At 42.5% G+C, this 25,924-nt stretch overlaps 1 protein-coding gene across 1 annotated transcript in view; it reads left to right on the forward strand.

The window, feature by feature from the left end:
* Positions 1 to 24,780, forward strand: part of clpb (caseinolytic mitochondrial matrix peptidase chaperone subunit B) — a 31,770-nt gene extending 6,990 nt beyond the window's left edge. The window contains exons 4-16 of the mRNA XM_034199185.1: positions 5,216 to 5,319; positions 6,742 to 6,870; positions 10,954 to 11,051; positions 12,377 to 12,491; positions 17,248 to 17,325; positions 19,704 to 19,759; positions 20,029 to 20,073; positions 20,329 to 20,490; positions 20,632 to 20,788; positions 21,131 to 21,204; positions 21,296 to 21,415; positions 22,561 to 22,665; positions 23,332 to 24,780. Coding sequence (XP_034055076.1) covers positions 5,216 to 5,319; positions 6,742 to 6,870; positions 10,954 to 11,051; positions 12,377 to 12,491; positions 17,248 to 17,325; positions 19,704 to 19,759; positions 20,029 to 20,073; positions 20,329 to 20,490; positions 20,632 to 20,788; positions 21,131 to 21,204; positions 21,296 to 21,415; positions 22,561 to 22,665; positions 23,332 to 23,529 — 1,441 coding nt within the window. The 3' untranslated portion in view covers positions 23,530 to 24,780. The remainder of the gene's footprint in view (positions 1 to 5,215; positions 5,320 to 6,741; positions 6,871 to 10,953; positions 11,052 to 12,376; positions 12,492 to 17,247; positions 17,326 to 19,703; positions 19,760 to 20,028; positions 20,074 to 20,328; positions 20,491 to 20,631; positions 20,789 to 21,130; positions 21,205 to 21,295; positions 21,416 to 22,560; positions 22,666 to 23,331) is intronic.
* Positions 24,781 to 25,924: the final 1,144 nt, after the last annotated feature.

The raw sequence follows: 25,924 nt of genomic DNA on the forward strand, positions 1-25,924 counted from the left end.
CACACGCCCATAACCACACACACAAATGTGGATGCAGGTGGGAATGCACGCACAAAAACACACACAAAGACGAGGGGAGCTTATACCAAATATCTTACAGGCCAACTGCCTATTACTCAGTCACACACAACTTTATTTGCAGCCGTTAAGTGAAAACACAGCAAACATTGCTCATGAGCGCGGTCTAGCCTGTAGCTAGACTGTCAGCATGGACTGTTGAATAACTTCACCTCCCCCCTTACTGCGTATTTATTTGATCCCGGACCAGAAGTGGTAACAGTGTTTCTAGAGACCGAAGATTGACCAGAGCTGTTTCAGTGGAAGCTGAGGAGCTCGGTGTGTCGTCTCTGGTGCTCAGGGGTCGAGGTGCGGCTGTGAGAGAGAATCAGGGGTGGAGTAGAGGGCTGTGTGGAAGAATTAAGGGTGAGACATCGGGGGGCGTGTGTTTGCTTAGCTTTGATCTGGGGCTAAATCTGGGAGGCGCAGGGCCTGGCCCACTATTTGCACTCTTTAACACACAATACCCATCTCCATGTCTCTTTCTCTCCCTCCATCCCTCCCTCGCTGCTTTCACGTGCACAATGAGCGCTCAGCCGAGTGAAACGCCTGTTGACCGTTCCGACCTGTCGGCCGAGTGACTCGATGGGAGGCAGGGGGACGAGACGAGGGAAAGCGGAGGGATGATGGAACGAGAGGATGAGTGGCTCGTTGGGAAGCAGAGAAGAGAAAAGCTTAGAGGTGGAGAGAGAGTGATGTGGAGTGGGATTATGGATTTGGGACCGGGATTAGCTGGATTGAAAAGTGGGGGAAATATTCCTATCATTTGGTCACGATACAACATGATTGTGATGGTAAGCAGCCGGTTAAGTGACAGATCAAGCTGCCATACAGAAACGTTTCCTACACTTTGGTTCTCTGTACGCATTTCCTTAGGTGGGCCATTACAATATACAAAAACGTCAATGTTCTACCCTCAATACTAGCCTTTGTCACATTAAACATTTATCATTTTTAACATTTGTAAACTGGTCCCATTTTCAACAAATAAGTTATTCAAATGAAATTGTATTCATAAGAATACAATGCTGGAATTGAGGCATCTCCTCCTTGATGTTACAGCTACATACAGTAGCAACCATGCAATGATTAGGAGAACAATATCTGTTCAAAGTTGAACATGACCTTCAGCACAGAAAAATATTTCCACGGTTTTAGTGGTTCCAATTAAAAAAGTATGTTTCCTAAAAGCTTGAAAGGAGACCGGTCTTTGAAAACATGTGGCTATTTTATACAAGCTGTAATTGTTTCGATCTGCATTTCACACATATAATGGGCACCTTTATTACATTACATTACATGTCACTTGTTAGACGCTTTTATCCAAACGACTTACATACTCAATGCTGTGGGAGGAGCAATGTGGGGTGAAGTGTCTTGCCCAGGGACACAACGACATGCTGACTGCAGTGGGGTTTGAACCTGTGACCCCCTGATTCGAACACCAACGAACAACCCACTGCACCACACGCCTCCCCATTTATATACAATATATTATGACTTTGTTTTGTCGGAATGACACAGTCCATGGGAAAATCCAACCAAGCTAACTCATGCACATTTGCAACTATTTAAGGCATTAGCATCACAACGTCAAGTCAATTTTATATGTATAGCCGGATATCACAGATCTGACAGGCTCAGCCATTAGCCCTCAATTTAGACAAAAGAAAAATGGAAAATGGAGATATCCTCAGGAAGAGAAACAGATAAGGAAACTAAATGAATCTTGGACACACTTTAAAAAGAAATTCTTTGACCAATCGGGTTCTTTGGTTGGAATAAAAAAGAGCAGTGCGCCTCTCTTCTCTGACCCCAGCTGTGCAGGTGTGATGGGGTCAAGTGAGGTCCAGCGTCTGGGCCAGGTGGTCCGAGACATGGATGGTCAGTTCGGCTCAGGTGTCTATTATAGAACAGGACAGAAGGAAGTGCTCATTTCCTGTCTTCCCTCCAGGGCACGATGGGAAAATAACACCAGCCCCCGGCAGTATCACCGGTCACCTGCTGGCAAACCTCGGCACGCGCTGGAGGGTTGAATCTACCAGGAGCTTGTTAAGTGAGCATCGTCATTATTTCAAGCTTTTGATACAAGAGATGGATGGTGAGGTAGCTTGGGAACGTCCATTAATGTGTCCAAGTCTCAGGCATCTGTTGAAGTGTTCTCAAGCAAGACGCTGACTCCTGCTCAACTCCACTGTGATGCTTTGAAACATTTACGTAACACTTAAATCAATTTGATTTTACACTTAAAAGAAGGAAGAAATGCAAAGAAATAAAACACAAACATCAAGAAAGATTTAAAGCATGAGGGAAGGGAACATATAAGTTAAGGATGTTAAGCTTACATCCACAGAGGGTCACGACAACGGACACAACGAAAAAAGCGACACGTTTGGGACACGGTTGTTAAGTCAGCAGCTAGATTCTTATTTATTTGACACTTTTATGTTTCAGTCTAGCTAAAAATGTAAAATGCTGTAATTTACAGATGTTTTAGAAGTTTGTAAATGTAACTTTTGGCCCACTCCTTTTTAAATAGGCGTGTAACCTAATTAACCCCTGCATGCCTTCAGTTTGGCCTTAAATGAGTGCTGCAGCTCTCCTCCTGAAGGTCCCAAATAAAGTTAGCCACTTGATCATCAGTTGATTAGTTAAACCATCAACTGTTTTCAAAAGCTCATTAGTTTTAGCACTTTCCTGTATAATTAAATCTCCCTCTGTCACCAGTCCTCCTCCTCTCTGCAGTTTTCCTCTCTTTATCCCTCCGTGTTTACCTTTCTGATGCCATTAACTCTTTTCAGACCGTCTCATTCCCTCACACAGTCCTGCCCAGCCTCGTGTGACCAACCTTAGTTTGGGTTTGTGTGTATGTGTCTCGCAGGATGCATCGAGGTGTTTGTAGAAGTGCTTGCAAGGGTGAGAGGAGAGCCCTCTGTGGGTCACGGCCCCCCTGCTGCCCCCAGCCACAGTGATACAGTAACAAAAGGGGACCCCCCGATAGTCCTTTATACCCCCTCAGCAAGGTCAGACACAAAGACCTGGCCGGCCTGTTCTCAGCTCTCCGCTCCCACAGGAACATGTAGTTACTAAACCAGCAGCAAGATGGGCAGCAATTCTATATCATTCTGTCTGTGATTTGTTTGACTGATATATTGGAATCACGTGTTCGTACGGCACACTGTACTTTGGTTTTTGAGCCTGTACTGGTACCCCAAAGAACATTTTTCTAATCTTCTATTTAGGGCTTGTACTGTTATTTGACACATTATGTTCATTTCATTAACTATTTTGATAATCCATTGACAATTCCAGTGGTTTTTTCAGCACAAATGCCAGAAAAGTACTGGTTCCAGTTTCTCAAACCTGTGTCTTGCTTTTTTGACCATATCTTGATATTATCATTTAAGTAGACTAAGTATCTTTGGGTGTGGACTGTAAGTCGAATGATAGAGTATATTTGAATACACCTCAGGCTCCTGCAAATAACATTTGGCAATTTTTCACAGTTTCTGCTAAATATTACTTTTTAAGAATCTTAAAAATTGCAGATTTGTCTTTAGTGAGAAAAATAATTGCTAACCTAATTCCAATTACTGATGCATACCTAAAATACTTAACTGCTTCTGTTATTGTTTGATGTTATTAATACATTTTGCGTAAAAATATCCAGGTGTATTTTTCTTTTAGAACCATTACTTTATAATGCAATTGCTCTAATTTCACACCTCACTTTTAAATTGACTGTCTAATATCAGAGTTGATGCACCAAGTCTCTCCATAATTCCTGAGGTCATATCTCCTGTCAATACTCATCTTTAACAGCAGAGCTTCTCCTAAACGAGAGCTGTATCTGGTTTCTTGCTCAAGTGTAGTTGCTCTGAAAAAGAGGTCCATCTCATCCTCCTATGAATAATCATTTTGCTCCATTTAAACCCTCTCAGGCCTCCTGCCATAACCATTTATCTGAAAATGATCCATCACTCCCTCCCAGGCTGCATTACACAGTCACAGGTTTAATGGCAGCCAGCAGCGAACTGGCAGGGTTCATGTTTCGGCCATCGCCCCCGCTCCCGCTCTCATTGGGCGCAGACTCGTTTTTTGTGTGTATTCTGTGTCTCAATGTCAAAGCCATTGCACACGTTCATGGTGGTAAATGTAAAGTGTGTGTTTGTGTGTGTGGGGGAGTGTGTTCTGTAGGCGGAGAGACGGTACCTGGAATGTCCGTTGGGTCACAGTGAGTGGTGTTGCCGAGGTTCTCGTGTTTGTTCTATAAGGCGGTACGCTCCAATGAAGTGCTACATAAAAACACACAGCTCCCCCCCAAAAAGGCGCCGGAAACAGGCCCGACCCTTGCCCCCCTCAATGTACACATATGTACATGTTACAAAGCAGACGACTAGAAGTGAATGAGGGGAGCGGCCATTGGGGTGTATCCACCATAACGGGACGGAGTAGAAATGGAAGTCAATCAGGTGGAAGAGTCGCGGTCAATTGAGGAATTATTTGCATCTGCGTGTTTGTTTTCAAGCTGTGAGCGTGTGAGAAACTTCGTTAAAGAGTCGAAGTTATGTTTGGTGACTTATAGGAAACAAGTCTCCTACAAGTCCTCAATCCAGTCTGCATTCTACTTCCTGTTACCTAAGCTAAGGAAAAGTAAGATTTGAACAGAGTTGGGGAATTATAGAACACAAACTGTGAGATGATTACACTAAGGTAGCTATCCCTTTAATATGTTTGGTTGTATGAGGCCACTGAGGGCACTACTGTAAATGAGAAAGTTGTTTTACGACAATATTGGATTTACAATATTTTTGCATAAATGTGATGAATAACTTTCATTTGTTTTTAATTCACTAGAGTCACCAAAAACGGGAGACCCTCTGATACTTCATCTATAAACTGTTTTCTTAATAGGATTCCCAGAACATGTGCTATATAAATTGTAGATAAAACAGTATAAATGTACATATTTTGGGATAGAAGATACTGTCCATATTGCCGTCCCATAGACCTGATTACATCTTTGCTGTAAAGGCAGGGTCATTACTGAGGAAGGGCTTGGTCTGTGTTCATGTGTGCAGAGATATATAACACACGATGTAGGCAGGATAATTACTCGGTTTAAATGTGTGTCTTTGTCTTTTGTTGTGTGTTTTAGTGTGGTGAAGGTTCTGCTCGCAGCCGGTGCCGACCCAAACGCAGGAGATGATTTCAACAACGTTTACGACACCTCGAGGGAGAAAGGCATCCACTCACTGGAAGGTAAAGAAAACACACATTTCCCCTCTGCGCATCCATCACGTGTGTGTGTGTGTGGTTTCTATATTACAGATATGAATCCCAAAGTGTTGAACTAGATATTATGAGACATTATAATTTGCATACACATTTGCATATGTACATGCTTCATTTCTTCTGTATTATTTATTTGATATGTTCTGTGACAAGTAGCTGTGTGTTTTATTTGTTTTTCCTCCACACACAGGCGGTAGCACACACACACTATACCCCCCCCCCCCCCCCCCCAGTCTGTGTTGGGTTTCTGCAGACATATTTATATGGGATATGTATATTGCAGACATTTATATGGCTGTCAGGTTTGGGTCCACGTGGGGCCGGCGTAGCGTGGGGAAGCGTTTCCCAGACGCAGGCTGATGGATGGGCTAGGGGGGCCTGTGCGACGCTTTATTGGGTTAGCTATGATTATCCCGCCCTGTCTCTCTCTCTCTCACACACACACACACACACACACACACACACATGCAGAGACACTGCAGAGAGAGACCGTCGTAGAGATGGAGAAAAAGAGTGGGATGGATGGAGGAAGGGAAAGACTGATGAAGGAAGGAGAAAAGAAAGGAGAGAAGGCAGGGGAAAGAGGGTGAGGGAAGATTGTAGGGAGCAGCTGGAGATGAGCTTGAAGATGGAGGAGAAGGAGGAAGATGTGGCTGTTAGAAAGGTTGATAGAGGGAGGGAGGGATTGAAGGAAATGGGTGGCATGAAGAGGAAGGGAGAGGCGAGGAAGTCAGGAAATGGATGAGACAAAGTTATTGGGATAGAAGGAGTGGGGGGGAGGAAGAGGGTGCGAGTGATGAAAGGAATTGATGAGGAAGAAGGCGGAAAAAATAAGAATGGATGATGGAGTAGTGGCACGAGATGAGTGCTCTTATGAAAAAGAGAAGTAAGGGGAGAATGATAGACTATCTCTATTATTTGGAAGGAGCGCAGCAAACGAGACCCTAAAACACAACTCACATTATTCCTATCATGTCGGACAGCTGAGCTTAAATCTGTGAAAATGAACAACTCCTCCAACGCTGGAAACAGGAAAGACAATTTTGTGTGCCGCGGTGTTATCACTGACACACTTTCTGGAGCATCACCAATCACCATTGACTGTGAATGGATTAAAGAAGGTTATTACACATTTAAGGGCTAAAACATTTCCAGTTAAGGTTGTTAGTAAATTCATCATACTAATGTCTCCAGCTCCACAAAGTTTCCTGGTTGCATCTCATATGGGAGTTGTGCCTATTCTATTTCCATCTTTGAGATTCAAATGCATTTTTTAACCCAACTCATCGTGCTTGAAATGTAGTTTTTGTGTGTCTTTGTCAACCAGTGTCTTTTCTTCGTATATTTCTTGTGTCTCCTTCATGTATCGTTCTCTGTCTGTCTCCACAGTGCTGGTGTCCAGAGAGGATGAGTTCAGCAGCAGGCTCAGCAGCAGGGCGGGTTTCCGTGGCTGCACAGCGCTTCACTACGCCACGCTGACAGATGACCCCCGCACCGTCCGCATGCTGCTGGAGTCTGGTACGTAAAACCTTACCGACCCATCACTCACCCAACTTTAGAGTCAATGGGTGACCTCTGTGGGTTTGGATCTATCTTAGGAACACATCATCTGCAGTTTTACCTCATGTTGGTATGAAGTGCTTCTCTAATATTGAACAAAACCAAAATAGTGAAAATCTATAGCCGAGTTATAAAAGTGTTCTTGACTATGTCTCTGATTCATGTTACTCATTCAGTTGTATTCCTGTATTTTATCTAGTGTGCAAACATTGAAAACATGCATCTGTCCAGCACCTAGTATATATTGCCTAGATGTGTGTGCTTTTGTATAAAAACTAGTACAACTATTTGTTTCCAGTCCTCATTAAGGCCTCTTGGTTTTCATATGGTGTTATTTAGATGTTGGCCTTTACACTGGTTTGTGTCTTCTTAACCGCTTTTAAGGGATAACATTGTTCCTGTATTGTGAATCAATGTCCAAGAATTACTTATTTTTCGGGGCAATTTATTAATTGAAGGAAACAAATGACTAATTCAAGGGCACCTGTTTCATCACGACACACGCCATACTCCTTACCTTGATCTTTTCTATACAAAGTAAATGGTTTTCATCTGCCCTTAAGAGCTGTAGGCAGTATCGTCTCCTTCAGCTTTAAAAAGCGCTCCATGTATCATCATCTTAACGCTTCCACCCCCGAGTAATATAAACAGTATTACAAAGCTCATTTGAAATTGATCACTCGTTCATACCCCCTCTCCATTCACCCCCCATTACACTCGCACCTGTCGTTGACTCAGCTCCACACACACACACACACACGTGCACACACACACACACACACACACACACACACACACACACACACTGTTACACCCTCAGGGCAGAGTATCCCCCTCAGTTTCCAGGCGAGCAGCTCTTAAACAAGCCAGGCCTAGTTGAACTGTGACCTGCGCTCAGAACATGCCCTTGGGGTAACTCCACAATCACAGGATGTGTGTGTGTGTGTGTGTGTGTGTGTGTGTGTCTTTTCAGTGAGTTCATATGTATGCTTGTGCACTCAAGTGTCCATCTTATTTATTAAAATATTCATGTATGCTTTTATCCTTTTGATATGTTTGATATGTTTTTGAATCATAAATTGGGGATGCATTTGTAGTTTTAGGTTGTTAGGCTGATATCTTTTTAATCTAAAAGCATTTTTCCATTTGTTTTGGATCAAACATCCCAACCACCATTACTATGCAGACAAACACACACACACACACAGTATTAATGTCTTGTTTATGTTTATGATGGATGGTGCATCCAAAGGCTCTGTCTGCCCGTCTCACCCCTGCGTCAGTAAGCACTCCGTACGCTTAAACAAATCACTTCGCCTAACTCGATCAAATGTTCTGCAGACGCATTTTTGAATTAAAAAGGTAAGAAATTTCACAAAGCAGAGGCATTTGTTTTAAGCCAATTTGATTAAAGACAGGGCGGGCTTTTGTTCGCCAGGCTGGGTTTTTTGCCTGTTTGGCGCCACCATCACGGGGAATAACAATCATGACATCACCAACGCATCGCTGTTCATGTGTGATTCTGTGTGATTGGGTGCATAATAATAGACTTTAATACAAGTTTTTAATGTATTGGACTATTCTTGACAAAACTGAATTTGTATGGTCTTTTATCTTAACTTCCCTACTCTTTGAGGCCTGCTATCAATCTTGTTAAACATCATAACAAAAAATCGTATAAACTGCCACAGCTTCAGGACATTATGTGGATTACGGTGTGTCTCATTGTGGCTTCATGTATGTGCAAAATGTGTGTGTCTGTATGGAGTGGTGTGTATCCTTTATCTTGTTATTTCCCTTGTGCTTGCATGCGACCATGTTACTCCACCAGTCCTGGGTTTGCTCTTTTGGCCTTAGCCGGCCCTCGACTCACATCTCCATCCATCACAGTCTCCAGGTCCCCCCTCGGGCCCCTCCTCGCCCCACGGTCCCTCGCCCTACCTGCCGAGGGTCTCTAGACTCTCCCCAGGCCCCGCATCAGGCCCGTGGCCACAGGCACTCAGTAATGGACGGCTCTGTAGGTGGTAGGAGGCCAGAGGAGACACACAGGCTCACAGACACGCACAATACCGATATAAAGACACACACACACACACACACACAAAGACCAGCAGGGGCTCTCTCCCACCAGCTGCAGTGAAAGAGAGGGAGGAGGAAATAGGAAAGAGGAGGGGACTCCTAATAGGCATAACTAAAGCACTCCTAATGAAGGGATCCTGTGTGTGTGTGTGTGTGTGTGTGTGTGTGTGTGTGTGTGTGTGTGTGTGTGTGTGTGTGTGTGTGTGTGTGTGTGTGTGTGTGTGTGTGTGTGTGTGTGTGTGTGTGTGTGTGTGTGTGTGGTGTGTGTGTGTGTGTGTGTGTGTGTGTGTGTGTGTGTGTGTGTGTGTGTGTGTGTGTGTGTGTGTGTGTGTGTGTGTGTGTGTGTGTGTGTGTGTGTGTGTGTGTGTGTCATTAGTGTTGATCCTGTTATAAAGTGCCATGGCCCAGAGGGGTGGCCTGATATTAAAGCCCTAAATGATGCTATTTATTATGTCCAGTGAGTGTGTGTGTGTGTGTATTTTATTGCTTTCCTCCCTCTTGTTTTTGTTGGGGGGTGGGGGGCTAGTGGTGTATTGTTGGCGGGATCGATAGCTTTGTGAGCAGGTAACACATTTTAGGCGTTTATCGATAATCATCACAGTGATTATCTTTGCGCTTGGTGCTCAGAACAACAGGAACAACTGGCATCGGCAATGATCACATACACTGTTACAGTTTACCTAAAAGTAGCTGTGGAACCCCAGGTGGCTCATCTGATTCTCAATGCACCATATAACAATCATTTCGTTTTTGGATGGGTCAGACTTTTGGACCAATTACAGGAAGTTATGGCCTGCTATTGTCAGAACAAGAAGATACAAAAAGGACGAAACAAAATGAGCCGCAGGAGCACACAGCAACCGGGGGATACCGAATGTTAAATTGACTTTCGGTCTGGCAACTTCACAAAACGCTCACAAAAATCACACACTTTCCAATATTCAACAATGCCTACAAACCAGTCAACTGCAACCACAACAAGCCAAATCAAATGTATACCATATAAGACAAACTGGAACCACAGTAGGTTTTATTCTAAGGCCTCACACTAGTTGAGTTTATTTGAGTGTGACTTTGAAAAAATATTGATAGCTGATGCTATTTTGGTTGCTACCAGAAAAGTGTTAAAGTCACAGGATTGCAGATGGGTACGTGTGGGCTGTCAATAATCTACTGTAGACCTCCAATACACATTTGTAATATTTTACAGTTTGTTACAAAAATACTGCTTTCCTAAGGATTTTCGTTTCATTGTTATTGCATAGCTGATGCGATGGAAACAGTCACTTGTTCGTGTGTGTGTGTGTGTGTGTGTGTGTGTGTGTGTGTGTGTGTGTGTGTGTGTGTGTGTGTGTGTGTGTGTGTGTGTGTGTGTGTGTGTGTGTGTGGTGTGGTGGCACAGGTCAGGGCAGAAGGCACTGCTAACCACACTTCACACGTGCCCCTGTGACATGGTTCTTCATCTTTTATACTCCGACGCTTTAAAGATCCATTTAACACCATTTTGCACCGTTTGACCCCTCCTGCTGTGTAAAGTGTGTGTTGTGTGTGAGTCAATGGCCCCCCACCTGCAACAACCTGCAGTGTGTATAGATTGTATAATAACCCAGGGTGGAGGTGTGCGGATGTAGGGGTCAAAGTGTGTGTTAAAGGCACGCGTTGCAGATATGAAGCCCCCTGCAGTGTCATTGCATCGCCCTCCCGCTTCACTGCAGTTAGTCTCAGTGACCCCTGAACCCATGTGACCTCTCACCCCTAACCTCACTCTCTCCATCGACGTTTTGACCCTCCTGCTGAGGTGATGTGTATAATATTATAGTACTAACGGCAGAAAGTAAGGGCGTTATTTTTTTCTTTAAACGATGCCCTTCTGTTAGTTTGAACCTTTTTGATGAGTAGATATGAATAATTAGATTATTTGTTCTCATTTATGACCTGTGTGTGTTGTTTGCTTGCATACAGGTGCCAACCCCCTGCAGACCAATGGTTTGGGACACACAGCGCGGGCCTATGCCAAGGATGGAGAAGTGAGCACAGTACTGACGGAGTTTGAGGCGAAGGTATGACACACTCGTACGCACACAAACTCTTCATTTTGTTCTTCCGTACAAGCTGTGCAGAATGAGCAAGCAATTAAAACAACATTAGTTTCCATGCACACCAATGTTTTGATACTGTACTTGTTTCCTGTCCCTGAATGACTTGGCACTATTCACCCAGAAGACATCTGGGTCATTTACTTGCCTTCATGCACACAGACGCACACTCCTCAGGAGGTCTGTGTCACTGCGCTGACTGAGTGGCAGGTGCTATTGAGGATCACATTTGTGAAAGCCGGTAAAGGTTAACTGAGGTTAAAAACATTGACTAAGCAGTAAAGTGAGATTATAAATCAACTCTATATAAGTACTGATACATAACCTGGAATTTGACGCACATACAAGCTGCATTTGTAATATCTTCTAGTGTCTAAATTTGTCTCCAAAATAGTTATTGATCTCAAAATATCTGGTCATAAATATAGTAATAAAATAACCTGAGATGGATGGAGATCTGATTGCACATATTATCGCATTAACATCCTCAATGCTTTACCAATACACTTGAGAAAACTGTGGGGAAAAAAAGCTCTTGTTTTTTGGATAGTTAAATTGCGATTGAAATGTAATTGAGTGTGATCTTCAGGCTTTAGGTTTAAACTAAACTGCTATAGAATCATCTGACTGCAGGGACTCCTCTCAGCTCTTAGTATTTTACAGGTGTATCGCAGCAGAGGTAGGGTCAGCTGTTTTTCTTAAATAAAACTGGAGTTACCCGAAGTTATCTAGCAGCGTGACAGCAGGCCAGAGCTAAGCAAGATGGAGCGAGAGAATAAACAGCCTGCCTCCACTGCAGGGTGCAAACTTGGAGTCTGAGGACACAAAGAGGAGAGGATGAATGAGTCAGGGGGCTTCAAGACAGATACTAAGGGGGGAGTTTACGGGAAAGTAAAGGGAAGATCTGAGCAGAGCAGGAGAGGTAGAAAGAGATCAAATCAACAGAAAAGAGGGCATTTGTTTTAGAGAAATGAAGGCACTGTGATTAAGAAAAGGGAGAAACGGCTTAACTGTTGCATTAAGAAGGGTTTCTAAATGAGATGTTTTCAGTGATAGCTTTGCAGCATTCAGATGTTCTTGTTTATGTGTCCTTTGTAGTGGAAATGGTAGTGGCAAAAAGGACAAGATGATGATAAACAGAGGGAAGAGTGAAGAGGGACATCCTCCAAAACACTTGAATGTCCTCGTGTTTTTTCCCTTTAGTGAATTTCCTTACATGTCTCCCTTTCCTTTTCTTCATCGAGTGTCTCATCTGTTTTCCCAATGTCCGTCTTCTTGTCTCCGTGCAGTTCCAGGAGGTGCAGGCTCGGCGCGAGGCGGCGGAGAGGCGGAGGTTCCCCCTGGAGAGGAGGCTGAAGGAGTACATCATCGGACAGGAGGGGGCCATCAATACTGTGGCCTCAGGTAAACACACACACACACCTCAAAGTATTATAAAGACATGCTTTTAAGCCACAGCCGCGCTTCCACGCCTTTTTGTTTTCCTTTCTATATTTTCTGTCTCCCATGTTTCTGTTTTGCACTCCCCTCGTTTTCCTCCCTCTCCCTTCCTTCCCACAGTAGGCGGGCTCAGACAGACCGGCGGAGGCTGTAATTGGTTAATTGTGATGAATGAGCTGTCTGTCAGGCATACACAGGTGCTGTGTGCATGTGTGTGTGTGTGTGTGTTTGTGCGTGTGACAGCTGAGGAGGCCAGGCTTGGAGCCGCCAGTTAACACGATTACAGAGAGAGGAGACATACTACAGACCCCCTCCTCCTCTCTTCTCTCCCTCTTTCTGCCCCCCCTCTCCTCAGTTTCTCCCTCCATCTCTCTCTCATTACCCCCTAGATCTTCATCCCACCCACTATTCCTCCTTCACCTTTCCGTCATCGTTCGTCCATGCTGTGCCCTCCATTTCCCTTCCTCAAAACGCACAGGGATGGAGAGGCGGAAGGCAATGAGATGGAGACAGGAAGTGGAAAGCAGATGAGACCCAGGGTAAAACAAATAGAGGGAGACAAAAAAAATAGATGATGGGAGGAGGATAGCAGAGATGTGCCGAGAAGCACAAAGCATCGACGGAGAGAGCGAGTGTAATGCATAGAGAAGAGGAGGGAGGATGAGTTAGAGCACAATAACCCAGCAGACAGTAAAGAGCTGATATTACACCAGGCATCCACGGAGGCCATGTATTGATCTGTGTGTGTGTGTGTGTGTGGTGTGTGTGTGTGTGTGTGTGTGTGGTGTGTGTGTGTGTGTGTGTGTGTGTGTGTGTGTGTGTGTGTGTGTGTGTGTGTGTGTGTGTGTGTGTGTGTGTGTGTGTGTGTGTGTGTGTGTGTGTGTGTGTGTGTGTGTGTGTGTGTGTGTGTGTGTGTGTGTGTGTGTGTGTGTGAAGTAAGGGCTCTGCAGCAAAGAATGAGGCTGTGCGTTATTTTTATGATCCTGGACAGATTTGTGAAAATAATCAACTCACTCCCAAAGCTACAATCGGATATTATAATCTCTAATATTATTCCGTGCGAGCAAATACTGCAGAGTTTATAGCCAACAGGAGAACAACTTGGATTTTATCCTCCAAACATAAAAAAATGTGTATACATAACTACAATTATTAACATCCAAACTAAAGCTTCTGAAAATACAAACTGCTATTTGAGCAATAGTTACGTTCTTGGAAGAGGGAATCGTGGGAATTCTAGTCTTTGGCAAGGTGATGAATGATTGTTGTTATGGTGGCAAATTGTCTTGAAAGCCATAGAAGACGTCGCCGCAGTGATAAAGGAACAGCTTATTGATCTCTGAGAAGTATTACAGTGAATATATCTCTCACACACACACACACACACACACACACACACACACACACACATTGAACGCAAGGAGAGGGATGCCTTAAAGAGGCCGGAAGCACATGGAGAATTAATCTACAAATAATTTGTACATGTTGTGTTATGTGCTATTTTGTCAGTTTATCAAAGATGAGCCGAGCAGGAATGAGTCAGAGAGGAAGTAGAGATTTAGAGATGAGGAGATGGGCCAGGATGAGCGGAAGGGATATACTGAGACAACAAATGAGAAAGAGATGCACAGATAACGAGAGCTGCACAGGACCAGAGTATGTCAATGAAGAAGCAACCTATACAACAATGTGTTTTATTATAAATATTGAATTATAAGAGTGATACAATTAGTGAAAAGCTCCTCTTATGCCACCCATCATTCTGTAAAAGCAACACAAAAAAGATACCAATGAGAGGTTTTGAAATTGCAAATATTAAGTTAACAATTATATGATTTAGTTAAAAAGAAAAAAAGTATCACGTATAATGGAAAAAACTATTAATTGTTAAAAGTTCTTGATGCTTTGATTTATGATGAACTATCGACCATGACTTATACACTAATTGTTTTTATATCTAAATGTATCCATTTAGCAAACCACTTGGGAAGAAATTGTTTTTTTTTCATATCTGGCATTTGGTGTGTTGTCATGGCTCCAAAACTGCTGTTTCCTCCTGAACTCCTCATGACAAACAGCTGGCCTGAAGCAAGATATACACACACACACACACTCACACACACACACACACACACTCACACAGGAAGGAGGTTAGATTGATCCAGGTTTAGCTCTCAGGGCTAAGAGTTATTGAGGAGAATCATCCCTCTGTAATCATGTTAGAGCCAACCAGACCTGCCCAACACACACTGCTGTGTGTGTGTGTGTGTGTGTGTGTGTGTGTGTGTGTGTGTGTGTGTGTGTGTGTGTGTGTGTGTGTGTGTGTGTGTGTGTGTGTGTGTGTGTGTGTGTGTGTGTGTGTGTGTGTGTGTGTGTGTGTGTGAGAGATAGAGAGAGAGAGAGAGCGCAAGCTTTCATTTGTTTTTGTGTCTCCTTCCTTTCCTTGTTGTTGTCGTGAGGGTCCTCTGAGAAATGTCAATGTGCCCTTCTGTCAAAGTCGGTCTCAATCAGCTAAAATACACACACACACACACACACACACACACACACACACACACACAGAAGGTTACGCTGTCATTCACACAGTCATTGATAAAGCAGACGGAGCTTTGGAGCCCCTCTTGTCACTATTCATCTCTGTGTCCATCTCTGACACACTCATTTGTTTCTCTGTCTCCTTATCTCCATCACTTCTCTCTCTTTCCTCTCTTTATCTCCTACATCCTTACTCCTCTCTCCTCTCCTTATCTTCGCTCCTCATGCTGCTCCCCTCTCTCCCATCGTCTTTCTAGCTCCCTCTCCTTCTCCCCTCGTGCCAAGAATCTGCTCTTAATGATTATCAGCTATTAGAAGCTACTTTAACACTCACAACTGGTGTGTGTCGTGAAGTATTTTAGCTTCACTGCATCACACACAGCCTCTTGGATTTCAAAATGTGAGCAGGAAAGTTCTCATCGTCTTGGAAAAGATGCTCTTTGACAGGACATAATACTGTGGCTGTTGAAGTGTAACTCAAGTTGTGGTTCCTCTGTTCTCTTTAGCGACTTGGCCACAGCGTTCTCCTGCCACTTATGTTCTGGCTGCACTCGATAACTTGCCAAGAAATCGACACCTCTCAGATGCAATATTCTAGCTTGTTATCTTCAACTGAGATGCTAACTGTAAGATCTTTATGTTGAGAACAGATGCCAGTAGTTGTTAAGGCAACAACAAGTTAGGAAGAATGCATGATGGGTGTGTGAAGACTTGTCAAAGGGCAGACCAATAAGGACAAATGTCGAATCATTTTACCACGCAGTTAAATCTCCACCAGTGTTTTTGGGTTAAGACTTGAACAAGATTGTGTTGTCACTTGTTAGATTCAAACAGGTCAGGATTCGAGATGGAAAGACTTGTAGGACCTTTTTTAAATGCTAACATTTATAACCAGAGGTAAAACTGTTATATTAAAAACCATACTATATTTGTACTGTACTTTTAGATCATTTGGCTTTTTTAATGAACATAGGTTTGATGGATAGGGCTGGGGGTTCATGTAGCATTGATATTGTTTTATACATATTATTTAAATATTATACATTTCTAAAGCTAAACAAAGTTTGCACTATGGAGGGGTTTTAAAGACTGGAAAAGCGCTATGAACGCAGTCCATTTACCGTTTGAACTCCATTTGATGTACCTTGAGCCTTTTGAGTTGTTTTCCACCCAAAAACCACAAGAAATTCAAGTTAAATGTATTGGTAACACGAAATATAAAAGGTTCTCTGGACTATAAGAATAATCACAGACCCACATCAAGTGCTAAATAAAGTAAATACCAGCTCTGCAGCAGCAGTTGCACTCAGAGGTGGATTCACAGACCATACCGTGGACATTTTAACTTACCCAGTGGCACAATCAGGACACATCCAACAATATTTTGTATCCCTGCTCATCAGTTTGGGGGTTAAAGCGCTCTGAACAGATGGAGAGTCTTTTTCAAGGCAAACACAGTCAGACATCCATACCTATGAGCAATTTAGAGTTTGGACTGTGCGAGGCCTCAGCCTGCCAGAGGATTCAAACCTTGAGCCTTTTAGCGCAATGCCACCAATAAACTACGGACCTGCTATCATCCAAACCCTGCCCGTATACGGCTCTGCTTTTGGCCCGGACCTCTCAACAGCTTCAGGTTTGGATGAGTTCCTGCTAGTGTCTGCTTCTCCGTGGAGAGGCTGAAACAACGGGCCAAATACACTCTTTACTCGCCTCGGATCCACCTCATCATCTCGTCTTTGTGCATGTGTGTGAGTGTGGTTGCTGGGGTGATGGCAGGGTTGGGTAGGCACTCCTCTTTAAGCAAGCGTGTGTGTCTGTGTGTGTGTGAGGCTGCGATCCATGCTAAACTGATTTCACCATGGCCGCGCCAGGGAGGCTAACACAATTACTGCTGGCTAATGGCCCCACTGACTGAGGGGGGAAGAGAGGCAGCGTGGGTAGCTTTCTGGAGGTCTCTCATCTTGCTCTCCTGCTCTGTTTTCTCTCTTCTGTCTCCCTTTTTCTGTCTCTCGCTCAAATGTCTTGACCCTTTTCTCATCCCTGCTCTCTCACTCTTTTATCATAGTTTCTGGGATACCCGTCGCCCTCGGGTCAACTCGGTTCAGTCTGGAGAAACTCAGAATACTGAGTGCAAAGGCAAATAAATGAGATAATAGTGTTCTGCCTCTCTGTGTTTCTGCAGCCATCAGGAGGAAGGAGAATGGTTGGTACGACGAAGAGCATCCTCTCGTATTCCTCTTCCTCGGCTCATCAGGAATCGGTAAATCACTCTCATCTTTCACACCAAGCACTTCCTCTCTGTCGTTTTATCTCATGAAAAAAAAGCACTCTCTTGAAAGTAGCTGCCAAAATAAACAGAACACTCGAGCAAGTTGAGTTTCTGAAGTTCGTTGAATGCTCGCGGAGTGTATTTTCCTCCTGACAGACTACTGATTTCAATAGAAACAGAATACACAAGACTACAAAAGCACACGGTGCAATGTTAACACAAATTAGAGAAACTATCAAGCGTTCAGTGAAGGGGGTTGTTTTCGAAGAATCCTATTTACTCAGTGAAACAAAATACGAATTTAAGCAACATTTTTGACTGTTTATTACATATTCATTTTTAACAAATGAATTGCAAATATCTGTTTCGAAAAAGAAGGGCCTCATTTGAGTTAATGAAGACAAACAACTAAAACAATTTTTCAAAGGTCGTTCCTTCTTGATCTACGTGCTGAACTATTCCTATAGTCAACACACTAAGAGGTTTTATTACATTCAACAGGCCATTTATGCGTTCAACAGTTTGGATAGGAAAGTAATGACATCATGAATAAGTTAAATGTATTCTATTGTTAGATGTCATCTACATTAGCAGTTGGTAACAAAAGCGACTATACACTGGCAGTGTCACCTGATTTAGTCCCGCCCACACGTCTGTGATTGGCTCCCTTGTTTCTCAACCAATTTCCCTTAAGGGGTAATAAAGCTGATCATCAATCCATTTCCAACTGGAGACCATCTTGAATCACTGAAAACCATTGATGGGCCGCAATTCTGAGGTCATGAACCTGGCTTTATCTGGTGCTCAGTAAGCAGAGCTGCTGCTAATTATTACACACAATACACCAAATCTACAAATATTGATATAGCTTAGCAGTGAAACAGAAGTCAATATAGTAAAAAGAAAAGCATTAAATAAAGCAGTTGCTTGTGAATAATGTGTGTATGATTTTGACTGATCAACGCATTTTCTGATTGACCAGTATTGGCTTTATAAAATGCCATCCTTTTCTAATATTGAGTTTATTGCAGCCCATTGAGCTCTAGGTGTCATAAACAGCTGATTGCACTTTAAAACACTGCCAGACTCTTTTTCTGATGCGCAGAGAGAGAACACATCTCAGAGCAACTCTACAGCCGTTTCAATTAAAGAAATCCACTGGGATGGGGGGGATGAATTGAGACTGTCCAAACTCTGTGGTGACCTTTCTGCTACAACAGATTCACACCGCACTCCTCTGTCCACGCATCTGTTTCTCACACTGTCAGAAATAACACAACAATGCCTCAAAAATAATTTTTAAAAAAAGGGAACCATTCATGGAGGGTTGTCCAAAATACCAGTGTTAGCTTTAAAGCTGTGTGTACTATGGAGTAGTGTAAAGTGCTAAGTGATATGGAAATCATAAAAACTATCACATAGATATTTTAGGGTACAGAATACATTTCTTTATAAATTAGTATTCGTTTTGTGGATTTCATCGCTGAGTGGGTAAAGGCAAATAATAAAACAGCTAGAAAAGTCTGGTAAATTCATAAAATTACATAATTTGACTGTAATGCAGCCTTTCAAGACCAGAAAACGACAACACTATATCAGAATCCTCACACCCTGTCTAGTCTCATATCACAATATCAATATAGTGCAGAGTCCTAATTGTGTAGGAAAACAAGTTTTGGATTAATTCTGTCATTAGATTTTCAGTAGTAAAGGACAAAACTTGACATGTCTAGTACAGAGACAAGTTTAAATGTTCTCACACAGCAGCAGGATGAAGAAGTGTGAGTGTTTGTGTGTGTTTGGGAGAGAGGAAGACGGAGGGATATTAAGGGCCAGATAGATGGCTAAAAAAGACAGAGATGGTGAGATGACAGGCCAGAGAGATAGATGAAGGAGAGGCGGTGTTCATATTCTCTGTTGCCTTCAGCGACAAACTGTGGCCATAAGACATCAATATTAAACACAGCAACAAGACACACAGCCTTTCACGCACACACACACACGCACACACACATAATCATCATCCCCATACCAAACACAAGACATCAATATCATATATGAGCATTTATATGCAGAATATTTTAGCTACAAACATAATGTGTGCTTCTGGAGAGCGGCAGATGATTGAAAGCTTAGTCGTCGGAGGCACTGGGATTTAGGCCAGCACTTAGAGAAGGAGAGACATCGTCTTTCTGTCGGAAATGAGTAAGCTTGTTTTCCTGAAATCTCTGCATACTGATGTATTAAAAAAAATAAGAAGGGGTTGTGTTTTTTATATTAAAAACAAAATTATTAAATGGAGGGCGCGGGTTGTTCCTTTATTGAGGATTAATAATCAAACAACGTCTCTGATCTGTCTGATGTCACAGGAAAGACAGAGTTGGCCAAACAGGTGGCTCGCTACATGCACAAGGACCTCAAAAAGGTATGTGCGCACACACACACACACACACACACACACACACACACAGTATACACAGCGGTGATGTTACATTCAGTCAATAGGTGGAAAATAAGTGTTCTCATAGATAAAAAACACAGACATTTAATTTAGCGACCTATTCCCGCTGTGAAGAAATGACAGAGAATTCAATTTGTTTTGGTTTCCATGGTAACTATTAGTACCAGATGTTCAACAAGATGATACACACTGATACAGCAGAGTATGGAGGTTAACCCATCGTGTGATTGCAGGGGTTCATCCGTATGGACATGTCCGAGTTCCAGGAAAAACACGAGGTAAGACCCTTGATTACTTCTGTATGTACTCAGAATGGATGCATAAACAAAAATGTCATATTTGTTCCTTGTTTGTGAAGCTTTGTTGATACATTTAATCAGTAAATCTGAGTATTTTCTTATTCAAGTACCAAATCTCATCATTTCACACCAGAATTGTTTTGTGGTTTTCGGCATTATATGTTAAGTGTGATTCTTACAATTGACTTTGTGTGTTACATAGTTTAAAACGTACCTCTGTTCCTCGTCTCCCAGGTGGCAAAGTTCATTGGCTCCCCGCCGGGGTACGTGGGACACGAGGAAGGCGGTCAGCTGACCAAGCTGTTGAAGGCGTGTCCCAACGCTGTGGTCCTGTTCGATGAAGTAGACAAGGCCCACCCTGATGTCCTCACCATCATGCTGCAGCTCTTTGATGAGGTATGTATATAAACACACACACACACACACACACACACACACACACACACACACACACACACACACAAAAGAGCACAGAAATATCTGTTAGTCACATTTATAAGACATTTGCAAACTGTAACGAGTCACTTTTGCTCTCAGGGTCGCCTCACAGACGGTAAGGGGAAAACCATTGAATGTAAAGACGCCATCTTCATCATGACCTCTAACATTGCAAGTGATGAAATTGCCCAGCATGCACTGCAGCTTCGTCAGGAAGCAGAAGAGGTCAGCCACAGGAAGCTGGCGGACAAACTCGGTGAGAGACACAAAGCTAAATGCAAATGCATACACAAGGATGACTTGCATCACACTGACTTGCATTTGTTTCGTAACATTTGTCATCTTACTACAGCGTTAAAATTATTTGTACGTTGTGATTTTATTTGTTCCTACATCGAGAACGCTTTTAATCCCATTCTGATATTACTTTTTCATTTGTTGCTGTGATATAATAATGTGAAGTATGGTCAAATAGTTTCCCTACAAAACACATAGTGTGTCACACCAACTATAGTGATGTTGTGTGACACGGTAAAGACGTACAGAGCCCTCAGATAAACAAAATCTGAATTGAAATGGATGCTGTGCTTTTCCCCAGAGGACGTACAGAAAGGGGATGACGTCAAAATCTCCCGACAGTTTAAAGAAAGTGTGATTCGACCGATCCTAAAGGTAAGCAGGAAAGAAAAAAAAATTCAGCAGTGTCCTGTATTTGGCCTGAGAGACACCGGTAGTCATTGTCACTTCTTTGGTTCCTCCACAGGCTCATTACCGGAGGGACGAGTTTCTGGGTCGGATCAATGAGATCGTATACTTCCTGCCGTTCTGTCACTCAGAGCTGCTGCAGCTGGTCACCAAAGAGCTCAACTTCTGGGCCAAGAAGGTACGCAACACTGTGATATCACTGCACCCGACATTTATAACCTGGGTGTCCTGCAGTGGGGCTGTAGGCCCCGCCCACTTCTTCCTGCAGCCGCTGAGCTGTGCAGGAACACACCAGATCAATATGATGTGCCACTACTACTCACTATAATGTGATTACAGTGTTTAACATGTGGAGCCTTCATCAATATTTAATTATTAATATTACAGCGGGTCTCCTGAGAGCCAGCAAGACCCTGCAGGCAGCTGATAGGACCCTGACTCATGACTCACTCACTCACTCACACTGTGTGTTCTTCTTTTTGTTATTTAATGTTTGAGGTGTCTCGTAATAACTAGCTTCTGTCTGCGGCTGTGAACACACAGCATAAATCTCATTATGACAGAATCCTCAGGAGACATTTGTTTGTCACTCACTTATACGAAATCAATTAAATGTTCAGTGCTATCATAATTTGCCTTTAATACGGTATTTAAATGTTGTGATATTAGTGTTTGCATCTCTGGAGTAAAACATGGCGTAGGACTTATTGAATGGAGTGTTAACATGAGAAGCTAAATGAGCATCTCTGCTTGCTGCTATTGACTGATGTTTGATTAAAACGCATTAAGGGCCTGTTGATTAGCGCTGGCAGACATGCTGCGTGACACTATCTGCTCTCTGTCCGTCTCCTGCATCCACCATCAGCTCCTTCTGATCTGACTGTTTATGGTAGTGTGTTATACTTAAGGCCTCACAATTTTAAGTTCACCCATTTAACACTTTTTTCTTTAAGGATTAAGGAGGAACTATTTGTTGTCTCATGCACTAAAGCCACAGTATAGCTGTTGGCAATTGGTTCTTAATCGGAGACAACAGTGCAACATACGATAAGCTAAAGGCATAAAGAAATATGAAATGAAATAGTGCTAGTGATACAATAGTGCAAGTAAAATGCAGGAATAAGTAAGCTGTGTTCAGGTACAATAGATTAAGATCAAACAGAATGTGAAATTAAATTCTGCACAGTAGAATAAATACTGTATACTGTGATGATATATAAATCTGTGGATATTTGGAACAGACAGATGTACAGACGAACAGTGTTTTATAGACGTGTGTGTGGGGACCTCAGCAATCTTATTCTCTTCTCTCTCCGTCATTAGGCCAAGCAGCGCCATGACATCACTCTTCAGTGGGAGCGCCCGGTTCTGGACCTGTTGGCGGGGGGGTACAACATGCACTATGGAGCACGCTCCATCAAACATGAGGTATGAGCTGCGACTGGGTTAGGATAGTTCGATTAAACTCTAGTTATGTGTGTGATTTGCACATGATGTGTTATGTAACTTGTATGAGTGTTGGCAATAAGCTTGTGCTTGGAGAAAGAAGGGTTTTTCTAATATGCTATAGCCCTAACAATTAGTCAAATAACCAAAGGGTCTCCTTTCAGCAGAGAAAAATAACAGATTTTCAGAAGTTAAAGGTTAAATACAATAATATTAAATGACTGCAATTTATTTTTATTTCATGAATTATGAGACTGCGTTTTTTTTCTAGATTAATGTCTGGTCTATAAAATCTCAGAAAATAATATGATATAAAACAGAAAAGCGAGATATTTAGGATGCTGAAAAAAGTGCATTTTTGTAGGATACAATTATTTGTTATTAATTGATGATCAGAGTAGTTTGTACATATTTGTCTGTCTATTCATAACTTCTATAAACAATGCAGTTATGGTTAGTTAATCCTTGACTGTTATATAAATGAACATAAGTAATATAATATTCTAATTGCAAATAAGGAAATGGGAATAATCTGATGCTATGGGCCAAACAACCTGCACAACTCATTAGACAACACAGCCTGTATACCACTTTAAATATAATTCTCTGATCTCTTCTCCCCCACTAACCCGGCGGCTGATCCTTCAGGTTGAGCGACGGGTCGTCAACCAGTTAGCCGCGGCGTACGAGCAGGAGCTGCTGCCCAAAGGCTGCACGCTGCGTCTCACCGTCCAATCAGAGGACCAGGAGGATCCGAGCACGCCCAGCTTGCGCCTGGAGGTGGTCGGAGAGGACAGCACATCGAGAACGCTGGACATCCGTCCGGCGCTCAGCCCTGAACACTAACGCAGACACACAGAGAGTATATCCAGATATGTATGCACACATGTACACTTTCCACACTCACAGCATCATCTTAGTGTCAGGAGCATGGATAGTTCTTGATGGATGTTACCAATAAAAGTACCTCTGATAAACACATCACTGCCTCTTTGTTTCAGTACACACATGCAGTAATCACATGCCAACTTTTCGCAATATCGCAGTATAATATCTGCCAACTATGTGTGCTGTAAGCAGTATATAAAGTCATCCTACGTGACCATTAAAGTGTATCATATAACAGACTGTCATATCCAGAGCTGTGCACACAGTTGTTAGATATCAAATCTAAGTGCAGGGTGAGTAAATGTTGCAGGTTGTAAACGAAGCAAAGAGGCTTCAGTGCCTGTGCGTCTTCATGAACATCAAACATCCCATCAGTGGAGGGAAGCCATCGTATAAGCTAAACTAAACTTCATATCATTACGTATGTAGTAGCCTATTGTTAATGAACTGTGACGTAGTGATGAAGTTAATGTCCACTTTATAGTGTAGAGCACTGAAAACAGCCAAATTATTGAATATTTATTAAAAGCTATATTTAAGTTAATGACAATGAACGGTGGCATATCCCACATTAAAAGGCTGAGTGGTAGATTTGTTGTTGCATGATTTAGCAGAGAAAAATATTGTCAAATGGGGAAAATCCTAACAGATTTGTTGACAAATAGCAACACTTACATTCCTTTAATACGTACAAAATGATGTGCGGATGAATAACATCTACGAGTTGTCCGTTTGCTTTGAAGGAAAGGAACATTTGAATGACCAAAGAGAGTTTGGCATTGCCTCAGATTGTTGCCTGTTCACTTTGATGCTCACTTCATTTAGAAAATCCTCACCAGCAGAGCTTCACTGATAAATGTTTGTGAACACGACTTGCTAATTCATTTCATTTCAGTGTTTAATATGTTAGTGGAGAAATACCAAGCAGAAATGTATAGCAGCCCGTTTGAATGATGGGTAATAAAACTGCCTTGTGAATTGTTTCTGTTGATGCATGTGAATGTAAAGAAGTCTCTTCTGTCACGACGAAGTGCTCCATGCTGTACACTGACATTAAGAGAAATGTAGAGACATAAAGAAATAATATTCAAAGTGTTGTTTCATAAATGTTTTAACAGCATCTCGACAAGGCGCCAAATGTAATGGAGTGACATTATTCATTCTTGTATCCCAACCTCCACCGTGTAAATAAAGTCATCACAACAAAAAGGGGATTCCTCTTTTTTTGTTCTGTTTGTGTAGCACTGACACTCCTGATGGATGGATGTGTGTGTGTGTGTGTGTGTGTGTGTGTGTGTGTGTGTGTGTGTGTGTGTGTGTGTGTGTGTGTGTGTGTGTGTGTGTGTGTGTGTGTGTGTGTGTGTGTGTGTGTGTGTGTGTGTGTGTGTGTGTGTGTGTGTGTGTGTGTGTGACCCCAGTGCCTGGGTGGGAATTCTGCAACAATAACGCTTGTCCACCTTGTAAAATAACATGACAGAGGAATTTCCCTGGAATTCTGCTCTGTGTGGGGGTCTGTGTTTGACGCTGGGAGGGAATGCAGCGCGCCAAATGCCACAGAAATGTAGAAGACCTCTCACACACACACACACACACACCCTGCAGGAATGTCTCCCCTTTAGGGACGAATTAGCATGCAGGAAAAGGACACATTCACTCTTACTGTGCTCTGCCTGGACCCCCCAACAACACACACACATGCAGCCTGTTTTACAGCCTGAGTCACAGTGGTCATTCCCTGTTGATATGGAAAAGTAAAAAACTATAATCATATTCTTTAGCGTTAAAATAATTGGTAGTCAATTTGTCATCATGACATAAATTGCTATCAATCAATTACATTATAGAGAAGAAATGCCATGAATTGATTTGTCCAGCATCTTTACACTGTCTTCTATTATCTTAAATTAATTGTTTGTATGCTCTCAGATACACATTTTTTGAAGATTTTATTCTGGTAACCTGCGATTCGTGGTTTTTCAATATTTTCTGACATTTAAGTATCCAAACGATTTATCAAAATATAAGATTTTAAGGCAATTCTACACTGTCTAAAAACTAAGAAATGATTGAAAACTGAAAGTTGTATCCATTTATTCTCCATCTCCATGATTAGTATAGTTTTAGTAATGGATATTGAAAAACGACTGTCACTTTTATCTAGACCCTCCTCATCAGCGTACCTCAGCAGAATAATACATTTGATTTTGTGCATTCATAACGACTACTGTTTGCTCCCTTTCAATGTTTCCTGGTGATTCGTTGTACGGTAACTGAAACAATGGTAAGTACAGCTTTTAAAAGGTTTCTGACAACCTAACCCTACACTGTGGCTAAATGACTAGTAGTCTGCACT

Source organism: Gymnodraco acuticeps, unplaced genomic scaffold, assembly GCF_902827175.1.
Source record: "Gymnodraco acuticeps unplaced genomic scaffold, fGymAcu1.1, whole genome shotgun sequence".
NCBI classification, from domain to species: Eukaryota; Metazoa; Chordata; class Actinopteri; order Perciformes; family Bathydraconidae; genus Gymnodraco; species Gymnodraco acuticeps.